Source organism: Tiliqua scincoides, chromosome 8, assembly GCF_035046505.1.
Source record: "Tiliqua scincoides isolate rTilSci1 chromosome 8, rTilSci1.hap2, whole genome shotgun sequence".
NCBI classification, from domain to species: Eukaryota; Metazoa; Chordata; class Lepidosauria; order Squamata; family Scincidae; genus Tiliqua; species Tiliqua scincoides.
In genome coordinates, this window is record NC_089828.1 from 9,997,167 (window position 1) to 10,024,372 (window position 27,206).

At 44.5% G+C, this 27,206-nt stretch overlaps 2 protein-coding genes across 3 annotated transcripts in view; both read left to right on the forward strand.

Moving 5' to 3' along the window:
• The window catches only part of LOC136658627 (cell surface hyaluronidase-like), an 89,237-nt gene extending 70,003 nt beyond the window's left edge, over positions 1 to 19,234 (forward strand). Inside the window, exons 20-26 of the mRNA XM_066635417.1 lie at positions 617 to 799; positions 4,628 to 4,850; positions 8,916 to 9,017; positions 10,306 to 10,466; positions 11,810 to 11,919; positions 17,478 to 17,569; positions 18,774 to 19,234. Of these exons, the coding sequence (XP_066491514.1) occupies positions 617 to 799; positions 4,628 to 4,850; positions 8,916 to 9,017; positions 10,306 to 10,466; positions 11,810 to 11,919; positions 17,478 to 17,569; positions 18,774 to 18,884 (982 nt within the window). The 3' untranslated portion in view covers positions 18,885 to 19,234. The remainder of the gene's footprint in view (positions 1 to 616; positions 800 to 4,627; positions 4,851 to 8,915; positions 9,018 to 10,305; positions 10,467 to 11,809; positions 11,920 to 17,477; positions 17,570 to 18,773) is intronic.
• Positions 1 to 27,206, forward strand: part of CEMIP (cell migration inducing hyaluronidase 1) — a 152,139-nt gene that overhangs the window by 54,117 nt on the left and 70,816 nt on the right. The window lies entirely within an intron of this gene.

The window sequence follows — 27,206 nt, forward strand, 5'->3', positions numbered from 1 at the left end:
TGTAGCCAGAAGGGGTACAAAGCACTAAGTTTTGCAGGGAGCCTCACTGTGGTGTGTAAGCAATCTCTCCCTCCCCTTTGGAGCCATTCAGGGTGGTGGGATCAAAACAGAGGCATTCATCTCTAAAGGGGAGGGGAAGGGGCCACTTGCACGCTGCAGTGAGACTCTCTGCAAAACTTAGTGCTTTGCACCCCCTCTAGCTATGCCACTGGTTATAGCTGCTTGGAAGTAGTAGCAGGAGATAGTGTCCAAGACTACTTGGACATTTTCATAACTTTTCATAACAATCACAGCAGGATAGTTCACAGCAGATATCTCCTCTTTGTCAATCGCTGCTTGCGTGATCCAGTAACTGAAGCGGTCCTGCAGCAAGTTGAGGGCCTGATCTAAAAGTTCAAAGACTGAGATGAGTTTCAGCTTTCCTTTAGCTGATATTATGTCAGCCTAGTAATAATCGGTAATAGGTGTGAATCTTGCATAGCATGTCAGAGAAGGCTGGGTTGGGGACTGTAAAACATGCTGGCATTTTTCTTCTTGGAGATAGATCCGTCAGGTGGAGAAGGATTCTTCACTTTTAATCCCCTTATACTTCTAATGTCCTTTCTTTTGCCAACAGAGGAGACTGGCTGCACATTGCCTTGTGCTATCCAAAGGGAACAGTTTTCACTGTGGTGGGGGACATCTACCAGCGACAGACAGGGAAGGCACAACATGTGAAACACTACTCAGCTGTCTCTTCCTTCCATAGTGTGTTGAAGAAGTTGGATCAACGGCTCTTCTCTTTTGACACTTCATCAGGGTAAGTGATGGTGTGCTTGGCACCTTGACTATTGGCTGTTGGCTCTGCAAGTGAGTCATAGGATCTGGAACAGCAGCTCCTATGTTGAATGGAGTGCAAATAGGACATACATGGAGAGAAGGTGGCTCATTTATTATTTATTAATTATCATGAAATCCATTTTGTTTTAACAGTAAAAGGATATGCTCAGGAACACCATTGGGCAAGGGTAGGGGGCTAAACATGCTCGCTGCCCTTGGTTTATTCAATCTGTTAACAGTAAATCCTGCTCTTTTTTTGATAGCTTAGATTCTGTTTCTTGATCACACCCAGGAGTTACAGAATATTGGGAACTGTTTCTTTTTCATATGTAGGTAACAGACTAGTTCAGACAGCCTAAGGAACTGTGTGCATTTGGTTGTGAACATGGCTTGAAGCCTCCTGAGCCTATATGCTCCCTCCTTCCTCCTTGCCTCTTTGACCTGCATGCCCAGGCAGTCTTAGGGCCCAATCCTATCCAACTTTCCAGTGCCAATGCAGCTGCAATGCAGCCCTGAGGTAAGGGTACAAACTTTCCCTTACCATGAGGAGGCCTCTGTGACTGCCTCTCCACCGCACATGCCCCATTGGCACAGCTGCATCAGTACTGGAAAGTTGGATAGGATTGGGCCCTTAGTTTGATTAAATGGTTCCAAATCAGAGCCTGGGAATTGCAGTTTAACTGTGGGTTAAAGACCAAGATATGAAACCAAGATTTAACTGTGGTTTCACATTCTGGTTTGTAAAACACATTGAAACAACAGCTCATAGGTTTGAACAACACAAAGAACTTTTGTTAACCAAACTAGAATTCCTCAGGAAAGCAAGGAGAAAAGGGGAGGGAGAAGTATGCAAGCCGGGGAGTCTTTAGAATGCACATGGGAGCAAACAAACCATGGTTTGTTCAATCATCTGACTTGGCCAACTAACCCAATGAAAATGGAAGTAATATCGGCTTAAAATTTGTTGTGCTAACAAGTCCATAAAATTTTGGGGTTGGCAATGCCTTACTATAGCACTGCATAAGTTGCTATGTACCCAAGCTCATAGCAACCATGGGTCCGCCTAGGGCCCAATCCTATCCAACCTTCCAACACAAGTAAAGCTGTGCCAACAGGATGCGAGTTGCATCCTGTGGTGAGGGAGCAGTCATGGAAACCTCCTCAAGGTAAGGAAATGTTTGTTCCCTTACCTTGGGGCTACATTGGTGAAGAAAAGTTGGATAGGACGGGCCCACAGTATTGCCAACACTGACTGGCACTAGCTTTCCGAGGTTTCAGTCGGCAATTTTTCTCTGCCCTCCTTCAAGATTGAACCTGTAACCTTCCACTTCCACTAAAATTCCCCTAAACAGAAGGCCATCCGTTATACCACTTCTTTGGTCTACAGCAAGAACAACATGCTTTTGGTTAATATTAGAAAAGAAAACTAAATAAAGGGAGACAACATAATTGTCAGCTTAAAATATGGGGGGGGGGAATGTACACTGTGTACCAACACACATTTTTTGCATTGCCTAATCCTGACCATCAAGGGGGACTTTCTTTCTATAAATGTCAACTTTAGAGCTAAAAATAGAATCTGGTTCTATGTTTAGACATCATAAGTGATCCATCAAATCTTGGAATGTATATTCCAGAATGTGAAAGATGATCCTTGTACCTTGCAACAATTACAAGGAGAATTGGGAAATTAATTATTCTGGACTAATTCTTCTTTTTGAACTGTACAAAATGTTTCCCCAAATTATGTAAACAGCTTGTTTACCATTAATGTGTCGTTTACTATGCAGTTGTTTGGGACAGGATGTTGTAGTGCTTTTCTGAATGCTGAACACATGGATTTAATTGATTGTTGACTCTGACCTGGACGAATTTCCAGGTTTCAGTAACGATACTGTTGAGCAAATGTCTATTTTTTTGTTTAGTTTTTGGTAGCCTAACAAAGCAGGGGAGATCTTTGTGGCTTATGTTTAATGATAAGCAGGAAGCATCCTTTTCCATTTTGAAGTATAGTGTACTGGTTTAGGGCCTAATCCTATCCAACTTTCCAGCACCAGTGCAACCTCAGTGCAGCCCTGAGGCAAGGAAACAAATGTTCCCATACCTTCAGGAAGCCTTTGTGACTGCCTCCCCATCACAGGAAGCAGTGCATACCCCATTGGTACAGCAGCACCAGCACTGGAAAATTGGATTGGGTCCTTCGGCTGCAATCCTAACCTCACTTTCCTGAGAGTAAGCCCCATTGAACAAAATAGGACTTACTTCTGAGTAGACCTGGTTAGGATTATGCCCTTAGAGACTGAAATTGGGAAATCCCCTTGCTCCAATATCTCACTCTGCCATAAAGTAGCCCCCAATCTTTTAATCCATATGCCTCTCCATCTAAAATATGAGAATAATAATATTGGCCTACTCTAGGGAGCTGGTGAGGTGTAGTGTAGTGTCTAAGATCTACAAGCTACAAGATAAGGATTTCCTTGTTTTGCATCTTGTCTCTGCCATGAGCTCACTAAGGACGCAATCCTAACATGCCCTTGGGCTGGTGCAAGTCCCTCGTGCTGGCCCAGGAGGGTCGCAAATATGCCATAAGGCATGTTTGCACCTCCTCAAGAGTCGGCTGGGCTGGCTCAGGGACGTGCATTGGCCTGCGGAGGCTGAATCCAGCCTGCACAACGATTTGCAAGAGGAGGCTTGCATTGCATGGGCCGAGCTCAGCCAACACAAGGGAGGAGGCAGGAGGGAGGCGTTTTGGGGTGGGTGGAGGGTGGTCCTGGGGGCAGATGGGAAGCTGGAGGCGGGGCTGGGACCTGGAGATATGCTGGATCCTAGCTCCCGTTCTTGACTGATGCCACCTCCTGAGGCGGCGCAAGTCTGAGGAGACCCACGGGGGTTGCAGTGGCTTAACTGGGGGTAAGGGGAAGAGTTTCCCCTTGCCTCTGGCTGAGTCACTTTGATCCCCTATTTTGCGCAGATTCATCGTAGGCCTCTTTGCCTACCTGTTCCAGCACAGGATAGGATTGCGCTGTAAGTGATCTTAGGCAAAGCACTCCACCTCGGCCTCAACTTCAAAAGGAGGATGATAATAATCACTAACCTTGGAGGGCTCTTGTTAGGATTACGGCAACATAATACATGTGCAAAACCATTGTACAAATGCTCAGAATGATGATTAAAGGCTCTGTATGGATTACAAGAGGATAATGGTGTTGTGAGGATAAAATGAAGTAACCCCGGTATGTGCTACCCTGAGCAACTTGGAGGATATAAATTTGAGAGAATAACCCAAAGTGTTTTGGAACTCTGGAACATGAAGCACTTGGGTCTTTCTGAATGCTTTCCTCCCCCACATACATTAAAACAAACTCTCCCTGCGTGCAGTCAAGTTGCACACCAGGTTTTGCAGAAGTCTCTATAGATGAGCTAGTTTGCTGAATGCAAGCAGTTTTGGGGTGTGGGAGCATTCAAAAGTAGTTCTCCCCCCTTTAGTCTGAAAGACTTATAGTATCGAATTCTGCTACCTATATGACTTGTAGAATGCTTAAGTGTCGATAGGAGTGGTTAGGCAACCTCATAAAAACTTGTGGGTTTTTTTTTGCAGGGCCAGCATACAGAAGTCTTTAGACTCCTTACTTGAAACAAACCAATTGCTCTCTAAGGCCTTTGTGCAAGTGGGACAGAATGAATGATTTGATTCATTTCCTCATTCTGGCCTAATGCAATTAGCCACATAGTGAATGGTCCCCTCTAAGCCCTTTGTTGAAATTTGGCAGTTGGTGTGCGGGTTACACAGAGTTTTCTGCTCTCCTAGGTATCTGTTTCTCCACCTTCAAGCACATGAAGTCCGGGAGGGGCACAGCTACTGTTCTCAACGTGGATGTGAACGCATTAAAATAGCAGCCAAGATGCCCCCGGGGCCTCCCTGGAATTGCCCACCTAATCCTTTTGTGGACCAAGACACCTGGAGCAAAGTTTCAAGGCCTGCTGGGACTAGACAGCGGGCAGTGCCTTGCCATCACTGTGGTGCCCCACAGGTACAATGCAGTTTTCTCCATTAAATCTGCAAGAACAGCATTTCTCAATGCTTGTCCCTCACTGACCCGCTTTGCATGGTCCGACTATTGGAAGGAAGGACCACTGGAAGTAAATGGTGATGATGCCATCATCTGTTCTGTCCTGATTGGGAAGTCAGAAGCAATGCCACAAACATGGATAAGAGGCTCAGGGTGGATAGGAGGGTTTTTCTGAGCATGCATAAAGCACATGCCAGAGCTGTACCAGCCAAACTAAGTCTCCTATTGCTGCTTGTCACATTGCATTGCTGGTCTCACTGTCAGGCAGTGGGGCTCTGAGGGTCTCCCACACCACCTCAAGTACCACCAGTGGTACATTGGTGCAAGAGCAAAGGTGGTAAAATGAAAGATGCTGCTGTCTTGGGGCAGCTGGTGAGGACAGCACATTCTTGTGCCTGCCTCACTCCTTTACGTTCCTGTATTAACACCTGCCCTGACCCAATTGTGAGTTCTTAAACCAGAGCATCAGTATAACCATTCAGTCTATAGCACCAGTCTCTCATTTCGCCTATTTATATCCTTCTTCCCCAAACAACCTATAGCACCATTCTGCTTATGGTGTCTTCAGACGATGGGGCAAATATCTCCAGGGGATCACAGGTTGGCAAGGAAGACTTTGGGGTGACTCTTCAACTGCGTTGAATCTTTAATATTTGTATATTATCCAATTAATTACAATAGTTTGCACTGCTAGACAAATGAAACTGTATTCATGTGGATTTAGTACTGCTTACCACCACCATCTCTTATGGGTGACAAAAGAGCATCTCTGGGTAGTGTCCCTAAAGTAACTCTTGGAAGCTGAAGAATAGGTTAGGTGCTAGACCAGGGGTGCCCAAACCCCGGCCCGGGGGCCACTTGCGGCCCTCGGGGACTCCCAATCCGGCCCACAGGGAGCCCCCAGTTTCCAATGAACCTCTGGCCCTCTGGTGACTTGCTGGAGCCCGTGCTGGCCCAACACAACTTCTCTTAGCATGAAGGTGACTGTTCAACCTCTTGCATGAGCTGTGGGACGAGGACTTCCTCCACTGCTTGCTATTTCACATCTATGTTATAGCAGTGGCAGTGAAGGAAAGGCTGGCCTTGCTTTAGGCAAGGTCTTTTATAGGCTTTAAGCTATTGCAAGACCTTCATTCATTCATATAAGTTCTATCTTGAATATATTCATTTATGTAAATCTATTCAAATTTGAAATGTAAATGGATTCTTTTTTTCACGGCCCCCAACACAGTGCCAGAGAGATTATGTGGCCCTCCTGCCAAAAAGTCTGGACACCCCTGTGCTAGACAAATAATGACTTGGTCAAGGACATCCAGCAAGTTTTATGGCTGAGCAAGGATTTGAATCTAGGTCTTCCCATCCATGTCCAACTCTTCCTCTACTACATTTTCTTTCTTTCTTTGTTTCTTTGTTTGTTTGTTTCTTTCTTTGGGGTTGCACTCCCTCTGAAGGAGCAGGTCCGCAGCTTGGGGGTCCACCTGGACTCACAGCTGCTCCTGGATTCCCAGGTGGCGGCTGTGGCTAGGGGGGCCTTTGCTCAGCTTCGGCTGGTGCGCCAGCTGCGTCCGTACTTGGATCATGCAGACCTGGCCACGGTGATCCATGCTACGGTGACATCGAGGTTAGATTATTGTAATGCGCTTTATGTGGGGCTGCCTCTGAAGACGGTTCGGAAACTGCAATTAGTGCAGAATGCGGCGGCCCGTGTGGTCACTGGAGCTAGGCGGTTTGACTCTGTCAGCCCGCTTCTCCGGGGGCTACATTGGCTGCCCATTCGTTTCCGGGCCCAATTCAAGGTGCTGGTTTTGACCTTTAAAGCCCTATACTGCTCTGGGCCAGGTTATCTTAGAGATCGCCTACTCCCATACAATCCGGCTCGTCCTCTCAGGTCATCAGAGAAGGCCTTTTTACAAGTGCCGCCGCCTAAGGAGGTACGTGGGGCGGCGGCAAGAAATAGGGCCTTCTCAGTAGTGGCACCAACGTTGTGGAACTCCCTTCCCCTTGACTTGAGAATGGCTCCCTCTCTTGAGTCCTTTCGGCGAGGCCTGAAGACCTTGTTGTTTAACCAAGCCTTCTGACGTTCTGGCCTTTTTAACATCTTTTATATATCTTTTAGTTGCTTTTTTACAGGCCCGATTCCTCTAAGAACTGCTGTTTTATGCTCTTTTATTCTGACTCTTCTGACTACTGTTTTTATGGGTTCTGCTAATGTGTTTTTTAATATGTTTTTATCTGTGAAATTATGTTTTAATTTGTTTTATATGTTGTTAGCCGCCCTGGGTCCCTTTTTGGGAGAAGGGCGGGATAAAAATAAAGTTTTATTATTATTATTATTATTCTTTGTTTCTTTCTTTCTTTGTTTCTTTCTAACCCTTTCACTTTAAGCCTGAGTGTTGCTGAAAGCTTTCTGGTTCAGTGCATATTGGTGGTTCAGTGTATACTTTTCATACACACATATATACACAGACACCAGCTGTGGACAATTTCCTTCTGTTGTACCCAGGCAACAAGTCATGAGAACTTGGTTTTATGCAGCAGAATTGTCAAGTGCCTCCTATAGATATAAGCTGTGGAAAATACTTTACTTGCAAGCTGTTAGCAAATGTAATTTAAATTCCTTTGGATGCTTAACTTTTTTTCCATTAGGTAATTAAAGATGCCTTTGATTCAAGAATGTAGTGTAGTTAACCTCTCACTAAACCATGCAGAGGGCCCTTTTATCACAGAGACATATCAGGCCAAGTATAGAAGTTACTGCATTCCCCCCTACCCCTCAAGTCACTTGCAAAAACAATCTGTCCTTAGGGTGGTAATTGCAGAATATTAGTCATGGATTGATTGAAACCTCAGACATATTTCACCATGATATTGTCTAATACTTGTTTCAAAAATGAATGGTCTCATGTTTTTTTTGTTCTAGCTCTCAAACAGTAACAGTGTTTGGAAGGCAAGATCCTTCATACAAGATTGTGCAGAGTGCCCCAAATTGTCCATTTTAACAAGTTGCGGTTTTCCAGCTTCTCAGAATAAGGTCCTTTTCAACTGGAGATGCTTTTGTTTGAACCTGTGGCCTCCGAAAGGGAAACAATTCACTCTGCTGTGAAGCTTCCCAAATTGCCATGGCACAAAATTGCTACTCTTAAACTATCTCTTTAAAGATATACCACTGACTTCATTGTTAAGAACATAATTGCCATAATTGGGTCAAATTAAAGACTCGGCATTATGTCTTCGACTGTCGCCAGTCAGTTCCTGGGGGTGGTTCGTAAGAGAGGACCACATATGCTGGTTCTCTTCAGATGCCCTGCGACCCCCATACAAGTGCTGTGAGAGCTCCCAGAGCTTTTGTGAACTGACAGAGTCTATGAACTTATGAAGGTACTTAGGTACTTCTGCTTAGTCTGACCATTGGTCCATCTACCTCAGTAGAAGCTACACTGAGCGGCAGTAGCTCTCCAGGGTTTCAGAGTTGTTGTTTTTTTCCTATCTGTACCTGTAGAAGCAGTCAGGCATTCACCCTGGGACCTCCTGCATGCAAGCAGGTGCTCTACTACAAAGCAACAACCCTTCCCACTGAACTGGTACCTCCAGTTGAGGACACTCATAACCACTATGTGTCTACATGGAGGAACCAATTCCTAAAATCAGTGCTTCCATGTGATCCCAGCTGGGTTACAAGCCTGTTGGCAGCTTCACACATCCTCATGTCGGCGTAAAGTTATTGGACCAAGACCGTATCTGCTAAATCCCTCCAGAATCTGTGAATTAACTGATTTGCCCTAAATGTACTGGCAACCCTGCAAAATGATATTCCTTTACCAGCAATGAGCCACCAATAGACTATCCTTCATTAAATGTATGTTCAGTATTTATCCCGTAGGTTTGGGGTAGCTTGTATTACTTTGATTGACCTAATTTTTGTTTAAACCAGCAATGCTTATAGACTTTGCAGCATCCCCAGGCAATGGATTCCTTGTGTTAATACAAGGTTTTCCTCTCCTGTCCTTTTTTTTTTCGTAATTACAGGTTGCTATTACCAGTACACCTTCAATTAGATACATTCGGATTCAGATTCAGTCTGTCAGGAGGTTTGATGTGGAGAACTATTCAAGAGTGGCTTTCATTAAGGTATGTCAGTCATCTGACTTCCATGTGACTGTCAACATACATTCACCAGATTTTGGGCACTTGCTTCAATATGTAAAATACATGGGTCTTTCAAACGGTTTGACAGTCAGCTGCAGGGAGCGAAACATTAAAAATATGGGTCCAGTTCTGGTTTAGACCAAGGACGTGCCGTGAGGAGGTGGCAGGTGTAGCAGAACAGCCCCATCGTAGTCCAGGGAAAAACACCACAGTCACCCCACCTGCTTACACCTGAGGAGGCTCTCCTTATACCTGATAAAGCAGGTGTAAGGAGATCCTTTTCAGCTGCAAGCAGGGCCTCCTTGGGTATAAGCAGGTGGGGCAGCTGCAGTGCTTTTCCACAGACAATGATGGGGGGCTCCCACCTCACCAGCCACCCCAGCACATCCCTGATTCAGACACTCACTACTTAGAAAGTGGTTTGCTAACCTGCTCAGGCATTTTAATCCATATAGGCTGCAGACCTAACCACACTTTCCTGAGAGTAAGCCCATTGAACAAAAAAGGACTTACTTCTGAGTAGACCCGGTTAGGATTGTGCCCTTAGGCTACAATCCTAACCTACTTTCCAGCACTGACATAAGGGCAATGCAACTCCAAGGTAAGGGAACAAACATTGCCTTACCTTGTGGGGGCCTCTGTGAGTGCCACCCAACTGCAGGATACAGAGCATGCCCCACTGGCACAGCTGTGCCAGTGCTGGAAAGTTGGTTAGGACTGTGTCCTTAGTTACACTTCATTCAGAATGATAGCAAACAGTTTCTTGCATTGTGACTATTATAAAATGAATACCATGATAACTATTTAATTTGAGGAAAAATATGTAGTTTTGAACAGTTCGTTTTTGATGATTTAAAAGCTGTATTTATATACTTTCATGGAACGAGATGAAAACCAGGAAGATAAAACATGGATCTTACACTGGAAAGCGGGAGTGTCTTACTATGGAATCACTTATTTCGAACCAGTTAGCACTTGTGTTTCAAGGGTTCAGTTCCAGCTCAGGTTCAAAGCAGCTGAGAGATTTTTGGTTCAGGCTCAGTTCCAGTTCACTGAAGAGTTCTCCCTGAACTGGGTTTTGAGGTCTGGTTCAAGTTCAGTTGAACTCCCTGGTCACTTTAGGGAAAGCTTTTGTTGCCTTAAATTTATTCCCTTTGTCAAGAAGCCACTGAAATAATCTGAAATGCTTTCGCTGCTGCAGACGCTGCTGTTCCTTTGATATTTTCCTGCAGTTAGCCTGCAGCTAATCCTAACCTTTTCTTCATTGCAGCTTGATGACGAGCTCTTCTTGTTCCACAGCCGGGGGATACTCTTCCTGGTTGTAGATGCATGCACCGGCACAGTCAAGAGTAGGCGGCAATTTGACCCAGCCGGTGCGGCAATGTTTGCCAGCGAAGTAACCAATTATGTGGAAACATCTGTAAAAGAGAGGTGAGCCCTCCCGAGCTAGTCAAGGTCACATAGCAGCATCTGAGTGGCAAGCAAGTTGAGACAGTGACCTACTTTTTGTAAGCCAAATGTATGCCTGGAAGAATGTTACAAAGGCTAAGTGGAAATTGAGCGCCGGGCTGTGTTTCTGTCGGAAGGGTGCCTGGGTCACAGTGGATGAAAATGTAGCATGTGGAAAGCTGGCAGCCACTTTGAAGTTAGCAGCTCCTTTTCCACCAATCACTAGATAAGACCCCCCCCTTTTTTTAACAACCTTCACCATTCTGCTGCTTTTCCCAAACTGCCCAAGTCTAAAATCACAGCAATTTCCTGGCAGTCAATGACTCGCTTTTCCATTTCTGAAATTTGTCCTATTTATCCCTGCCAGCTCTCCCCCCCCGACTCCTGTTCCCTCCTTTCTGTACAGATTAGAACTGGAGGTTTTGCCAAACTTTCCAATAAAGTGTTTTTTTCCCTTTTTTTTTTTCCTTTTTTGAACGAGTCAGTGACTGGACTTGCCCGTGTGCCTGCTGAGTCTTTTGACTTGGATGTGTTTCTGCAGTGGGGCTGGATGTTCTCCATTTTGCATCTGTTCCACATTCCTTGTGGTTTTATGTGTCGCCACATAAACATGGAACAACAGAGATTCATACAAAAGAAGTCTTGGCTGCTAGTGAAAGCAGGTCAAATAACCTGAAAACAGATCTTTGCATCCAAGACTTTCTCAGTGCAGTTCATAACCTTGATGCTCTTTAGCTGCCATAACTGTGTACAGGTATATCTAAATATATATTTATAAAATGGTTACTGTTTTTATTTTGTTAATGCATACCATGGGCTTTTTTTCTCATTTAGGTGCACTTCTGTAGCACTTTTAAGGTATGCTATATAATCTGTTGCTACAGTCACCTTGTATGTCCAAATCATAAGCTGCCTCTTGTCCTTTATATCAGTTCTGCAAATATCTTGGTTCATGGTCCGTTTCTGCCTAAGAGGCTTCTTTGATTACTCAGTAGTTCCCTGTATTGATCAGAACATGCTGGTAATGCATATGGAAGTGGGGGTGGCTTGCAAAAGATCTGGGAATCACATTACACTAGGTTGTTTAGTGGGATCAACTGGCATTTGGCTACCCTCCTCTTAGAACTGCCACTGAAGCTGGCTGCACTTGTGGGAGAGGTGAGACCGTCATCTCGCCAGATGCAAACCGAGGGCATCCAGCCCCACTGCTAAAGTGCAATCACGTCCCAAGACTCAGCAGGCAGACAGGAAAGTCCAGGCACTGTTAAGTTCAAAGAGTTATTCTCATTGTGCTGTATTAACTGTTCATTTTTTTTCTTTCCCAGATCAATTGTCCTTGTGTGCTCTAGAGATATTACAGAAGTGATGGGAGCCTCTGAGACAGCAGTATTTACAAAGTTAGGTTCAGCAAAGCCTGTTGTCCTCCACAAACAAGGTGATATATGAAGGATGTGACTTTACCTGAAAAATAGATGACCATGTGAATGTTATGAATTACCACCTGACTTTCTTTCACTAAAGTACTTTTTAAAGCAAATGTACCACTGTTGTCTTATATGATTTCCCTTAATATGTTTCATATGACTGCAACAGTGGTAGAAGTTGAGACACAAGCCTCTGTGCATGCCTCACTATACAGCCTTTTCTGGAAGGGTGAGGAACTCTGGAGTCAGTGCCTGAAATGGGGTTGTCCTGGGGCTGCCAGGTTACTGAGTGAGACCATTGGCCCATCTTACTCAGTACTGTCTAGCAGTTTTCTAAGACCCAAGGCTGAGATCTTTCCTAGCCCCACTCAACAAGACCCCTCCAACCTGAGAGTGAACTTGGGACAGTGTGCATGCATCAGCATGTGTGCTAAGCTCTCGCTAGTATCTCAATCCTATTGAGCCTACATGCTTCCTACATGCTCAGCTGGTATTGCGAATGCCTGTTCAAAAATTAAATGCCTGTTCAAAAATTGATCTGTTCAGAAATTAAATTGGTGGCAAAATTAAGGTAGAAGAACCAATGGCCAGTCTTAGAAGGACTCTGCAATAGCAGTTACCATTACAGAATGTTAGGTCCCAATGTGGTGATCTAATGGAAATACGGGGGGTGGGGGGAGCCATGGATCCTGTATCCACAGATCAGGTCCAGCTCCCCCAGCACATGCACCCCGTTCAGAGACGAGGGAAGCTTTGCTCCCCTTGCCTCTGGAGGAGAGTCTGAGCTCAGCAGAGGCCAGAGTCCCTGGTGTCTACTGAGCTCAGAAGACGAAAACACGTGACTTCTGGTTGCACGGAGAAACCGGAATTGACGCCTTAATGCCTTATAAGGCATTGGCTCCCAATACTATATAAGGCATTAAAAACCCTGGAGGGCTTACCCAGGCCTCCCAATGCATTATAAGGCATTTAAAAGGTCACTTCCAGTTTCTCCTAGAAACCGGAAGTCACATGTTTTCAGCTTATGAGCTCAGTCTGAGCTTGGCAGAGGCTGGAGACAGACTCTGCTGAGCTCAGACTCCCCTCTAGAGGTGAGTGGCCCCCCCAGAACTGCGGGGACGGGCGTTTGCCCATATCCATGGTTTCAGCTAGCCGTGGGAAGTTTCAGAACAGAAGTCCCACAGATAAGGGGACATGCCTGTAGTTGCAAAGCTTTCAGATGTATTCAGGTAGTCAGAATCTTCCCTACCAACCTTATATAGCTTGTATTGACTGATCACTTGGGTAGCTAGTATCAAGAGGGCAAATTGATAGTAGGTGGGTTATAGGAAGGTAACCCAGTGTCCGCCTTCACACCAGCTTGTTTATTGGTTTGTGACTGTACATGTTATGAAAGCAGTTCCTATGATGCCTACCATGTACTTCAGCTATTGGGACAGGAACTTGGGGAAAGCTTTTGCAATGTCTTTCAATAAAGAAGTGTACCCAACTTGGCAATAGGTTGTTTAATTTAAATTTGTGTTGCTCCTGTGACCCATTTCCTGGGCAAATGTTCTACATGCAGTCTTTACTCACTCCAGTGTGTGAAGCAAGGGGCATAATGAAATGAAATAGCAGCTTTCTGTTGTTGCTGAAACCAAAAAGGAAATTGGTGAATTTGAGATGGCTGTTGCAATTTTGGGTAATCTTGACTGTGTGCTACCTTTTTTCTCAGTTAAACAAAAAGCAATAGGAAATTATGTTGTTCAGAAACACGCATGCAATGGATGAGTAAGAAACCAGAAGGGCTCCTTGGTGTTCTCGCTCAGAACTGGAACCCATATAGGGGCAACCCTTCCCAAAAAGTTTGGCTCAGCATTTAAAACAGCACTTTCTTCCACTTCTTCATTTCTCAAAGCTAGGAACTTACCGGTACATTTCAACTGGTCAGATGCAGGTTTTTGTTTGGCTGTATTCATGACCTTATTTAGGTAGAGGCTTAGTTCCGTACCACAGAGTAACAGATAATTTTAGATAATTCTGTCAGGGCAGACTTGGCCATTCTGACTGTGGGTTGCTTGACCACAAACGCTGCCAGAGTGGCTTTGCTGAAGTAATTATTCCCATGTTTGTTGCCGCACTGAAGCTACTTCATTTTCCAAATCCAAATCAAGACGAAGGTTTGCTTTGCTGGATTAGAGCGAGAGCCATCCAGTAGACAACCAGATTCCTCCTGAAGCTCGTAAGCTGGGCATAAGCCGCTCTCCCTTGTTGGGCCTTCCCGGAATCTGCCAGAGAAATTCTGGTATCTTCCTTCTGGGCTGACTGGCCACTGTGGAAAACAGGAAGTTGAATTTGATGGGCTTCTGACATGGAGAGTCCATTTAGCTAGTCTGCCTTGCTGATAGCTATTGCTAGAGCTCTTCTTCTCCATGGATTTGTCTAATTCCCTTTTAAAGCCATTCAAATGAGTAGCCCGTCACCACGTCTAGCAGAATTGAATTCCATGCTCGTTATGTGTGGTGTGAAGAAGGACTTTCTGCGGCCTTGCATAAAGATGCCAAATTATTTCTCAAATCTAGAGAGACTAAAGGGCAAATGACATGGATGAAATGACAGAATAATGAACTCAGGGAAGTAAAGATGGTTTAAATATTGGATTAGCAGATTTGATGGAATAGTTGAGGGGCTATAGTTCAGTAGTAAAGCAGATACTTTGCCTACAGAAGCTCCCTGGTTCACTCCCTGGTGTGTCTCAGAAGGGCAGGGGGGAAAAAAACAACTCCTGTTTGAAACCCTGGAGATCTGTTTCCAGTCTGTGGTGACAGTACTGAGCATGTTTGACTCACAGCACAATCCTATGCATGTCTACTCAGAAGTAAGTCTTGAATTTTAAATAACCCAAAGGCTTTTTTGTTTTGTTTTTCTTAGCAGCAGTCATACCACGTAGGAGCAACTTCATCTCAATTTCACCAAATACAAGGAAGGGGTCATGTCCCGTGTAAGGTCCAGAATACATGAAATCCAGAATATGGTGTCTGAAGGGAAGGAATACAGGGTTTAATCCAGTTGGATACTTATTTTAAGTGACTATTTTATTGACACTTGGGTTATTTAAAATTATCCTGCATGCCTGAAATCAGGCAAGATATGCGGTAAATCTTTCCTGGTTATGTCTGCCTTGCCTGATCCTGCTTTGTCATTTTATTTTGTGTACCTTCATATCTCTTCGTTTTGCAGGAATCTGTTTTGAGAAGCTGGACTGGGTTGTTACTGGGGTGAAGTCCTGCAGATGGGAATTGCTTGTGCTTTCAGTGTAACCCAGGGGTGCCCAAACCCCGGCCCGGGGGCCATTTGCAGCCCTCGAGGACCCCCAATGCGGCCCGCAGGGAGCCCCCAGTCTCCAGTGAGCCTCTGGCCCTCCAGAGACTTGCTGGAACCCACACTGGCCCTATGTGACTATTCTCAGTGCTGTTTGACCTCTTGCACGAGCTGTGGGCCAAGGGCTCCCTCCACTGCTTGCTGTTTCACATCTGTGAAGTAGCAGTGGCAGCAAGGGAAAGGCCTGCCTTGCTTTGTGCAAGGTCTTTTGTAGGCCTTGAGCTATCACAAGACCTTCATTCATTCGTATAAGTTCCATCTCTATTTATTTATGTAAATTTTAAATGTAAATTTTTTTCCGGCCCCCGTCAGAGAGATGATGTGGCCCTCCTGCCAAAATGTTTGGACACCCCTGGTGTAACCAACTCAGGGTGCTCAATCCCTTCGTTCTGTAGGAATCATTGCTTTGGTTTTTTTCACCTTTTTTGGGGTCTCATTTCAGAATGCAGCCTTTACCCCACAGGACAGGAAATCTGCGTTCCCAGCCAGTCTGATAGAAAAATTCTTGTTATAGGGTGTTTGTGCACACATTATTGTCACATGGCTAGCATTCCCTTATTGTGGAATGCTTTCTTACAGTAATTTCCCTGGAAAGTAGTCAGGAGCCCAGCCAAACTTCACTTTTGCAGAGTGTAATTCTCTTTTTGTTGATAAGAAAATCAGCCAGCCAGACGTCTGTGATTCCTCTTAGATACTTCTCAAAAAGAGGTCAGCAGTAGACTTGGGCTTCTTTCCAGTCACAGATTATTAGGAATATTATTTTTTGTATGCTGTTATGTGGAGTGCGTTTGCTTTGCCCACAAAAAGCTGAGTTTACTGACATTCAGTCTAAAGTGTGCAGTTAAGGGGAACCCCTGCTGAAAACCTGTGCAAATATTGCAGTGTACTTCATGTGCTGAAGAAGTAACTTTGCCGATGGCCCCTATAGATCACTGAACAGTTGAGTCTTGAATTTCTCCCCTTGTGTGTGCTGAATATTGTTGCCCCAGTGGGCAAGATTTTGTGCCCTGGGGTGGTCTCCTTTGCTGTTAAAATACATAATCTGTAGGAGCGGAAAAGACATTGGAAACAATGTTAACAGAGATGTCTTTGTTTGACTGAAAATCCACAGAGCTGCTGGAAGCAAAATGCACTGGTAATTTTGTAGGTGACTTTCCTCAGTAATGAATAAATTCCTTGACATGGTGTCGAGAAGCTTATACCACTCATAATTTATTGAAGTAAGAAAGCTTGAGGAGGTGACCTCATGTAGCCTGCTTTCATACTTTTTCAAAGTTCTTGGTGGTGGGGGGGGGTTACATCCCCTACCTTACTAGTCAAATTCCTATTGGGATCATCGCTATTGGGTTAATTAAAATCCAGCCCCCCTACCAGATCCACTGTGTGTGGTATTTGTCCTCACGCTGCTTAATTACATTGTCCTGCACTGTTGGAAAGATGCATCAGATTCCACTTGGGTGGTGGCTGTTTCAGAATGTGGGAGAGAAATAGTTCTGCTGTTTAAATTACAAGGCTGGATTTCCATCTAGCTTGTATGTGCCACAAAGATCAGGGTTGCAACAGTCCCCGCTGCCCTCCTTGGCCTGCCTCCATACAGTCCAACAGACATCCAAGCATGTTTGCACAGGAGCCTACACGTGTAGGCTCTGTTTGCACAGCTGAGTTGGTTAGATTGCTCACCAGGGATGTATGCACATTGAGACCTGCTTATGTAGGCAATTGTGCAAATTCTAAAGCAGGCCTGCCAGGATGGGTCAAGGCAGGCCTAATGGGTGGAGTGGAGCAAACTGGTGCAGTCACGATCCCTTACCGTTCATACAGGATGAACATCAGCAAAGGGTGCTTTCGGATTTGCTGCGGCAATAGGCTTCCTGATTCTGTAATCCTTCAGTGCTGTGGAAAGTTCTCTTAGTAGTTTCACTGCACGCTAGGTAGCTTCATTGCATGTTAGTGCTGCAGTTCAGTGGTTTCATTGTGTGATTTGTCCATTGAAAGTCTTTGACAAATTCCTTACATCTCAAGTGGTTCAATTGGCAGGAAGTGGCATTTTCACTTCCTGAAAATGGCAAGAAGCACAATCCATCAGCAGTGCGGGGGTAGTGTTAGTATGACAGTGTACTGGGGTAAATGATTAGAACACTGAATCCTGAGCGTTTAATTTGCCGGCATACAAGTCCTTACATTCTGGTTGCACAATTCTTTTCCTTAGGTTTGGTCCCGAAGCTCTGTCTGTGGAGAAGGTGCAAGAGAGAGGCTGACCAGAGGGCTGGAGCATCTTCTTTTAAAAGGGAAGACTATAGTGTATGGGGCTTTTTAGACTGGGGGAAAAGGAGATTACGGGGGATATGACTGAGACTTATAAAATTACCCGTGGTGTGTAGATGATGGATAGAGAAAACCCGGGGTCATCTAATGAAACCGATTGAGATGAAACTGATTTAAGGTGAATGAAAGATGAATGAAACTGATTTAAGATGGACAAAAGAAGGTACTTCACAAAGCACATAATTAGTCTGTGGAATTCTACTGTCTACTAACATAGTAGTTAGTATGTTAGTAATTAGTAGTTAGTATGTTAGTAGTTAGTAATTCGAATAGTAGAATTCTAAGTCTACTAGCTTAGATTTCTTTAAAAGGGAGCTGGACAAATTCATGGACAGACCTAACAATGGCTACTAGTTGATGTGATCATGCACTCCCTCAGTGTTCGATAGCAGTATGGTGGGCTCTTGGTATCCATTGGGGATCTGTTCCAGGCACCCCCTGCATGGATACCAAATTCTGTGCATAGTGAAATCTGAGGGGAGGGCTGCCCCAACAAACTGGAAGAGCCTTTCAGGAGCCTCTATGTGACTGAAAGGCATCTCTGGTTGCTTCCAGGAGTTCTTTGAGGCCCTCTAACCATTGTACAGCATCTGCCTATATTCAAATCCATAGATGCTGAGCCAACGGATAAGGAAGGCCCACTGAATACCAGTTGTAGAGGAAGTATGGCAGGAGAGGGGTATGCCTTGTGAGCTCCCTAGAAGCAGGCAGTGGGGTCACTGTGGGAAACAGTATTTGGCCTGCTTCAGAAAGTTATTTCTTATGTTCTCATGGCTGGAAATCAGATCTGCCAGTTAAGCAACAGCTGTACATGGGATTTAGCCATAATGAACCCGATGAGGATTACTTCTGGGTAGACATGCATAGGACTGTGCTATTAGTAATATGAATTTTAATTTCTCTGTACAATGTCTGCAAATGCCTTTATTTTTAAACAATGTGTAATGTACATTGTGAATTTAATTGTGTCTCTATGATTACTTTCTTTAGTAGTAACTTCTGAGCTCGTATATGGATTCAGAAAGTTCCTTGGGAGTGGTTATCTGTGTAACTTTTCCCATGAACTGTGTGCAAGGTCTGAGAGGTAGCTGGAGAATCTCACTGCGTGAACTGTTATGGTTTGCTTGACTGTGTGATGCTAGTCAAATCAATTTTTTTTTGCTCTCGTTTATTTTTCCAGGCAGTTTTTCTATGCTTGGATATAAAGGAAGCCCCAAACCCCCTTGGGTTAAAATCTGCAATCAAGCTGCTAATGAGAAATCCGCTTCCCTGCAATATTATGTGCCCCTGATGTTGAGAGAATACAAATGTTCAGCTAAAGTGACAACCCTTTAAGGCTGTGTTGGGACAATGGAGGGCACAGTTCTGCAGAACGTAGGAAACTCGCACAATGGAACCTGCCATGTCATTGGTTTTCCTTCAATGATGACTCGGGTGTTTTGTTTGTTCCAAGATTGTATTAAGAAGTGCATTTTAAAGAATTATAATGAATAAATATATTACGGTCAGACAAAGTGGGGGGAAAGTGTGGTTTTTCATACTCTTGACTCCATAGCTGATTTCTAAACAGATAGTTGCTGGGATTTAAATCTGGCTGGAAGCCATACCTCATTCCTGGCATTTCTGTTCTTTAAGCCCAAAAATGTGGAGGTGGGTTGCAGTTAATCGATGGAGAGGGAGATGCCCTTTGCACAAGCACAGGGGCACTCTTTGTTATCACATCATTCATTCATTTTTCACCCTCCAGTTTGCACAGGATGGTGTACATGGCTCTTTCCCTTCTTTTGTCCTCACAACGACCCTGCGAGTTAGGTGAGGCTGAGAGATAGTGACTGGCTGAAGTTCACCAGGAAGTTTCATGGCTGAGTGGGGATTTGAACCTGGATCTTCCAGGTCTATGTCCAACTCCCAAACCACTACACCATCCTGGCTCTTATCCAGGACTGAACCCTGGCATTGGAATTTGGTTCTAGGGGTTGGCAGTGCTGGCCTGAGGAACTCTCAGGGAGTGGGGTATGGGTCATATCTCACTGGTAGAGCACCTGTTTTGCAGAAGGTCTTGTGTTTAATCCTTGGCATCTCCAGGTAGGTCTGGGAAAGACCCCTGGGGAGCCACTATGTAGACTATACAGAGCTGGATGTACTAATGATCTGACTCATTGAGTGTATTTTGGGGCCCAATCCTATCCAATTTTTCAGTGCTTGTGCAGTTGTGCCAGGGGTGTGTGCACCCTATGGTGGAGGGGCAGTCACTGGTGCCTTCTCAAGGTATGGGAACATGTGTTCCTTTACCTCAGGGCTGCATTGTGGCTACACCAGAGCTGGAAAGTTGGTTAGGATTGGGCCCTAATGCTGTATGTTCAATGTTAGGATTCCCAAGAATGCAACTTGCTCACTGCTTCTGATCTTCCCCTGTGGCATGGAGCCACAGAAGAGTGTGGGGGCACACCTCTGTTTGCACATGGCAACAGGGAGGCTAGTACTGCATGTGCTCCTACATGCTCTCCTACAGGCTGGGATTCCATGGCACATATGCAGGGGCTTCTCAGCAAAGAAATTGCTGAGGAAAGGTTTCCCTGAAGGAACAAACCCATTTGAAAACCGCATTTTGATGGTAAGTTGAAGGTCCCAAACCCAGATGTTTTGCAAAATTGTACCTTGTGCATGCACATATATATAAGACTCTGTGGCTTGTTTTGAACAAAGGAGCACAACTTGCATTTGCCTTTCCTAAGGGAGTAAATATTTTCTTCAGTATAATTATATAGAGGGATTGTCAAAGTAGAATGAAACTGTAATCTGTTGCTGAGGCCACTGCGGCACACCGCTGTGTTGTCAACTTGCTGATGAAGGTATCAAAGTAATAACCAGCCTGGGTTCCTTCTCCAGGCATCTGACTAGAAGCCTGCAAGACCCAAAGAAATCCTGTGATTTTGAGCTTTGTTGGCCAAAGTTGTTGCTCCCTGGTGGGGAAATTTCCCTCTCTCGCTGGGCTGGCAATCTTGCTGCCTGGTGACATCATGACACTGACTCATTTTCAAGCCATTGAGCATTGTTGCTAATGTGACTCAAAAGTGTGTCAAATAAAAACAGGGCCACTTGAGATCCGTGTGGCAGAAGGACACCTGAGACTGACAGAAAGCAAACGGAGGGGCAGGAGAGCTTGGACTGGTTTGCTAAGCAGCAGGTAGGATTGCTGTCTTCCTTCTCTTCTTAAGCACTAGTTCTAGAGAGTTTAGAGGAGAAATCCTTGGCCATGGAAAATGATGGGGCATCATCTATCCTGCAAACTTTTAAATGCCAGTTTTAACTGCCATGGCTTTCACCAAAGAATCTTGGGCATTGTACTTTGGTGAGGTTGCTGACAGTTTGCTTTTCAGGATCCCTGGTTCCCTTCTCTCTCTCTCCCCCCCCCCAAACTACAACTCCCAAAGCTCTTTGGGAAGAGTGAACCTTTGGTCTGTACTGCAGATCTGTATGTCCATAAAAAAGGAAGTGGGCTTCAGATGGTGCAGGTTAAAGTCCTTTGTAAAACAGGAAGGTGAGCTGGAGATCTGTACTTCACATACATTGTCTTGCAGTCCTCACCACAGCTCTGTAAGTTAAGTCAATGTTACTAGCTCTATGTTGCAAAAGAGTATAACAGAGTAGCTTGCTAAGTCCACCTGGGGAGTTCAGCACAAAGATGAGATTTGAACTCCAGACCACCTGATTTGTAGTGCAATCTCTTTGTCACTGCAGGTGAATGCAAAAACCAGGGAGATTTTTTTTGCTGACTTCTAAATGTTGGTAGGCATTGACTAGACTATTATTTTTCATTTTTAAACTGCAATTTTGTGCATACTTGAATGGGAGCAAATCCCCTTGAATTAAGTGGAACTTGGTTCTGAGTAAATATGCATAGAGTTGACCCATTTCTCTAGATCAGTGCTGGGACAATAATAAATAAACTGCAGAATTTGAGGATGCAGATTTGAGTAAATGAATACAGATAATAAAATTTAATTTTTCTTGATGTGGCTTTTTTCTTAGCACACTGGTTATAACCAAATAGTGTACTCCCACTTACCTGGGTTGTGGATTGAAGCTGCACTTGTCACACTGGCTAGAAAGAAACTAGTCTGGCAAGCCTTGCCCTAATATTCAGACCAGGTAAGAGAGGACTTGGTTCAACTGGGTGCTAAAAGAAAAAAAATCTGCACTGAGAAAAGCTTAATGTATTAACTATATTCAAAAGAATGTCATTATACTCTGTGGAATTAATCCTGTTTTTGTTAAGCAAATAACTTCAGGATGAATAAACCACGGGAAACTCTGGCTTCTCCCTGGTTTGCAAAATTTCACCAGGTGTTGTTCATGCACATGTTCAATCCTCCCTTCATATCCCTGAGGACTAGAAAGTTGCTGTTAAAAAAAAAAAAAATTCCTGGGGTGCTAAATTTTGAACTCAGAACCAAACTTTGAAGTGTGATAGGAGAATATCCACAGTCTTGTCCATGTATAAATGTACTTTTCTTTACCTATGGACTGAGGCTGCAATCCTATGCACACTTTCCTGAGAATAAGCCCCATTGGAGAGAATGGGAGTTACTTCAGAGTAGACAAGCATAGGATTGTGTTCTAAGCCAGCAGTTCTCAACATTTGCCCCCTGCCATACCACTTCACACAGCCAGCCTACTGGAAGTAGCACCAGAAATGACTGGCGATGATGTCATGACCAGTTACTTCCAGACTGGGAGGACACCAGTAAGAGGCTCAGGGAGGGCTTTTTGAGCACATAAAAAGTGCACGCTGGAGCTTTGCCCATCATGCTGCACCTCCTACCACTGTTTGAGAGCAGTTTATTGGTCTCACTACCAGGGTGTGGGGGGTCTGGGGATCCCACAAGTACCACCAGACACCAACACAAGTACCAGTGGTGATACGAGTACCACTGGTTGAGAAACACTGCTGTAAGCTAAAAAGCTGTGTACATTGTGTACTCACGTTCTTCAGCTGACTACCTTGTGAAACATGTACTTTCTCCAACATGGAGATTAATCTTGTGGTGTTGAAAAACAAAACAGAATATTCACGCAAAACTAACCGAAATCAGAGTGCTCCGTTTGATTTAAATGTAGACCAAACTATTATGGTACATGCTTTGCAGTGTAGTGTGCCATATCTGACAGGCATGGCCTTCATTCTGCAAGATGATAAAAGCCCTAAATATGCCACTACCATCCTCTAACAACCAGGAGCAAAAAAGTTGGCAAATGAGAAGCTGAAGGAACAATGACCTTCTGGAAAATTACACACTCATTAAATCCTGGCTGAAAGAGGGGGAGGCAAAGCGCTGAGGTGAGCCTCTCGTAAACAAGATTGGGACCACAGAGGCACAAAAGAAAACAATCCACGCCCTGGTGTGTTAAAGGCAAGCAGTTACAAGAACGGTGAGTGGAAGGAGGTTTCGGCAGCTAGCCTGCTGGCCCAGTGGAAAGGCACACTTACAATTGATGAGACAGACCTTGTATGCAGCCGGGTTCTGGAAGATTGCAGGTACTTTCTAACGGTGACCTTTGCATGTTTCCCAGGAAGATAGGCTTTGTTTTGGGGATGGATACTGTACTTAGGACAAACAGGACACCCCCACCCCAGGCCATGATTTCTTCTTGGATATTGATGGGAATTGATTGGTGCTGCAAACTTTCTTTTATGGGTCCAGCATGCAATTGACTAAATGAAATCAATGGCTTGAAGCTGCATCCGGGACAGAGCATCTTTGGTGTCTGTTAACATCATTCTTTGTCGGGACCTGCTGGTAGAAGTAATTGGAGCCAGCAAGCACATAGTTGATACTAGGACAGTGGAATCTCTTGCAGGTGCACAAAACAAAAAAGACTTCAGCCTGCAAGTCCTATGAATGCTTATAGTAATATTGGAGTAGGCCATACTGAAGACAGTGGGGCTTACTTCTCAGTAAACATACACGGGATTGCACTGTTAAGACTGTCCATTTGGAGGTGGTAGTTTGTGTTTGCAGAAGCTGTACTCTGAAGTGAGGCAAGGACACAAAATTATCTTTTGGCATTGAGAAAACTTTAGCTTAATTAGTAAATCAGTTTTTGAGGCTACAAAACAGATAACATCTGTTTTTGAACAGCACCAGCATTGTACAGATATAGGTATATGCAAATTATTTTAAATTTGTGCAGAACTTTTTTTAAAAGAAGCATGTTACTAGTCCTTAAGCGTGTAGATAAGTGTGTGTGTGTGTGTGTGTGTGTGTGTGTGAGAGAGAGAGAGAGAGAGAGAGAGATGATGATGAAGATGAAGAAGAAGATGGATTTCTAGTGGTCAGGGCATGGGCCTCCAATGTCCTATACTGTCCATTGCCTCTTCCCTGATTAGCAGAATAAGGGCTCAATCCTAACCAACCTTCCAGCACTGAACTAAGGGCAATTCAGCTCCGAAGTAAGGGAACAAACACTCCTTTACCTTGAGGACGCCTCTGTGACTACCCCCCAACTGCAGGATGCAGCACATGCCCCATTAGCAGAACTATGTCAGAGCTGGAAAGTTGGTTCAGATTTGGACCTAAGGTTATGCAAAACAAGCAAAAATACATGCAAATTGTTTAATTTTAATAATTTATATAGATTGAAGAATCCAGCTTTTCATGGCATACATACTTGATAGCCCCCTTTTCCCCTGCAAGCATATCCGACACTGGTTTTTAAGCTGGGGAAAAAATCAGCCAGTTGGACTTTATGAGTTTTAGATATGCTAAAAACCACTAATTTCTTATTGAGGTCTTCTGTCCTAAGCTGCAAGGAGTCCAAAAGATGGAGAACCCCTGGTGCCGTAATTTATACCCAGATTTTGATGCCTGCAGTAAGCAGCTGGCAAGGACCCTGACTAACGACTTCCTGTGTCTACTTTTAGCATTGTGTGCTAATATTTGCTCCCTGGAAATATCCCAACAGCTGGGAATCTTTTCAAAGCAAGTGTCTTGCCAGCATAAGAGATGTAAATCCCACTCATAATTGCCAAACAGCTTTTAAATGGCGAAGTTTTCTTGCCCAGTTGAAAGTTTGCAGCTGGATTTGGGAGCAAACTCCAGAATTTTCTTTGTACCGGCTGCCTGATAAGCTTATCACCGTTTTTGTTGCTGTTTTTAACCTTTTAAGAGTTCCCTGTCCAGGCAAAAATCCAACAGATGCAGAGATGGTTTTCTGTGCTGGAAAAAGCTGCACCTGTGGGATTTTTGTCAGGCAGCTAAAAGGACAGATCCTCACTCCACTTTTCTTAAAGACTGAGCTTTATTGGTAGGTGTACCAATAAAATACCCTTTTACAGTGATGCACAAATGTTAAGTGTACATTGTATAGGGCTATGGGTTTTCGCAAGGATTCCACAGCTCCCTGGGGAACCACGGCTCACAGTTTGGGAACCACTGCATCGCCAGATAGGGCTGGAAGAGACCCTACTCTGAAATCTGGGCAAACAGCCAGGAGCCACTGCAGACCACACTTGGCTGGATGGGTCAATGGTTTGACCCAGTAGAATGCGGCCTTCTGCATACCCTGATAGACTTCTTAAATGGCTGTAGCCCTCTCAGAAAAATTAAAAAAAATATGGCCTCTTGATGTCAGAAATGATTACATAGTAGATTTTCATAATTGCATTGCCTGTGCTATTTAAGATAGAATGCGCCTTCGTTTGCTTTGTCCCTGCCTGACTCCAGGCTTGCTTGCTTCCTTTATCACTGCATGACTTGATCACAGCATGATGTTGTACACTGAGCAGCCAGTGGGCAGCAGGTGATATTCTGCAATGCTTCTTGGCTTTAACAGCCAATGGAAAGAGTTACGTGTTTACCATTTGAAAGCACGTAATTTTTTTCTTTTCACAATCGTGGACTGATGGATGAAACTGGCAGCCCCATTCTAATCAGTGCTGATGCAGCAGGGCCAGATAATGATGGCATTATTTGAAAATACCAAGTTTTTTAAAATTTTGGCAGATAGTGGTGTCATCACCCAGTGGGACCCACGCCCCCCCCTTACCCTACTAGTGACGCCACTGACTCAGACCTATGCCAGCTAAATTGCTAGTGCAAGTTCAAGTGGAGCTGTGTTGGGATTCCAAGCCCAGGGAGGGAGATAGGATACAGTGTGTGCAGTGCTCCAATCCTCCCTCCCTCCCAGGACCTGATCTGCCCACCCCTTCCCTGCCACCTTGCCCATTACTCCCCCAGCCTGCCCTCCCCTCACCCTTTGCTGCTTGGAGCAGCTCTTGCCTCCTCCGGCATGCGTTCCTCCTTGTGCTGGCAGGATGGACCCTATCTTCTGCACTGTTGCGACGCTGTTTATGGTATGTTTGCAACAGTGCACATCAGTGGAGCAGTCACTGTACCAGCACAAAGTAGAAGATTGTGCCATGAATTGGGGTTGTCATTCAGTTAAAGACATCTTAGTCAATGAGCTACTCAAAGAATTTTGGGTACCTTTATTTGTGGAGAAAAACCATGGTTCTGAAGTCACAAACTGTGGTTTGCCCTTACAGTGAAAGCGAAAGCCTGCCCTCTCCCTCCACCTTGCATGCAAGAGAGGACAGAGAAGTGTGAGGTGGCTTGCTTAGACACATTCCTGCAGTGCTAAATTATGGTTTGGCATTGTGTCTGAACCAGAGGCCGTGTGTCATGAGTCTTTTGTCTATATGCAATGGCAGATTTCCAACTAAGCTGAACAGTAACGAAATGGCCAATGTTAACTGTTAATTGTGGCGGCTGTGCTTTAGGGTAATTGCTGTAAAACCTTGTTAAGACATCCTTGGCTTACAAAATCTCCATGAGTTCCAACACAATCCTGTTAAACTACCGGAGTTATGATTAGCTTAAAGTGTAAAACCGCGCAGAGTACCTTCCTGCCCATTTTCTCATGTGGCTTCTTTCCCTCATTCTGGCATAATTTTTTATTTATTGGTTACATCTTGGTCTAAGCTCAGTGGCATCTCTCTGAAGTACCAATTGTGAGGTTGCCAGGGAGTATCACCGGACTGTACAGTCATGAAAACGATAAAAGGACTGGATGGGACAGTTTCTAAAGATGCTCCGTTTGGCGGGGGTGGTTGTATTGGGAAAATGGCACGTGGGGGTGGGGGGATTGGGTCAGATTTCTGCATCTAGTGCTTATCTTTGTGAAATGTATGGATTTTTGTTGAACAATATTTGCTGTTATCAAATTAATTAAAAAATTACACACAAACAGAGAACGGGTTGGTGTTGTGCTTTCAATGTGCGGACGTGCGATGTGGGTTGATTCGCCCTTATCAGTGTTTTTAACATTCTTGCTTGTGTGAGCTAGTCAAATACCTTGCATCTTAGGGTGTGGGTCTGTGGTTTTGAGGATGAACACTGTAAAGCTGACACTGATTTGTAAAATTTCCTTTCTCGCTGTGAACACTCAACCCTGCCCAGCCCTGTAGCTTGTGTGCTTGTACCACATTCCTTGGGGATTTTACATACCTCAATTACTTTCCTTTCTGTATATATGTTTGTCATTCCACGTGTTTTTAAAGATAATGTGAGATGGTGGAGAGGGTGGGGCAGGGAAGAGAACTTGATGTCTT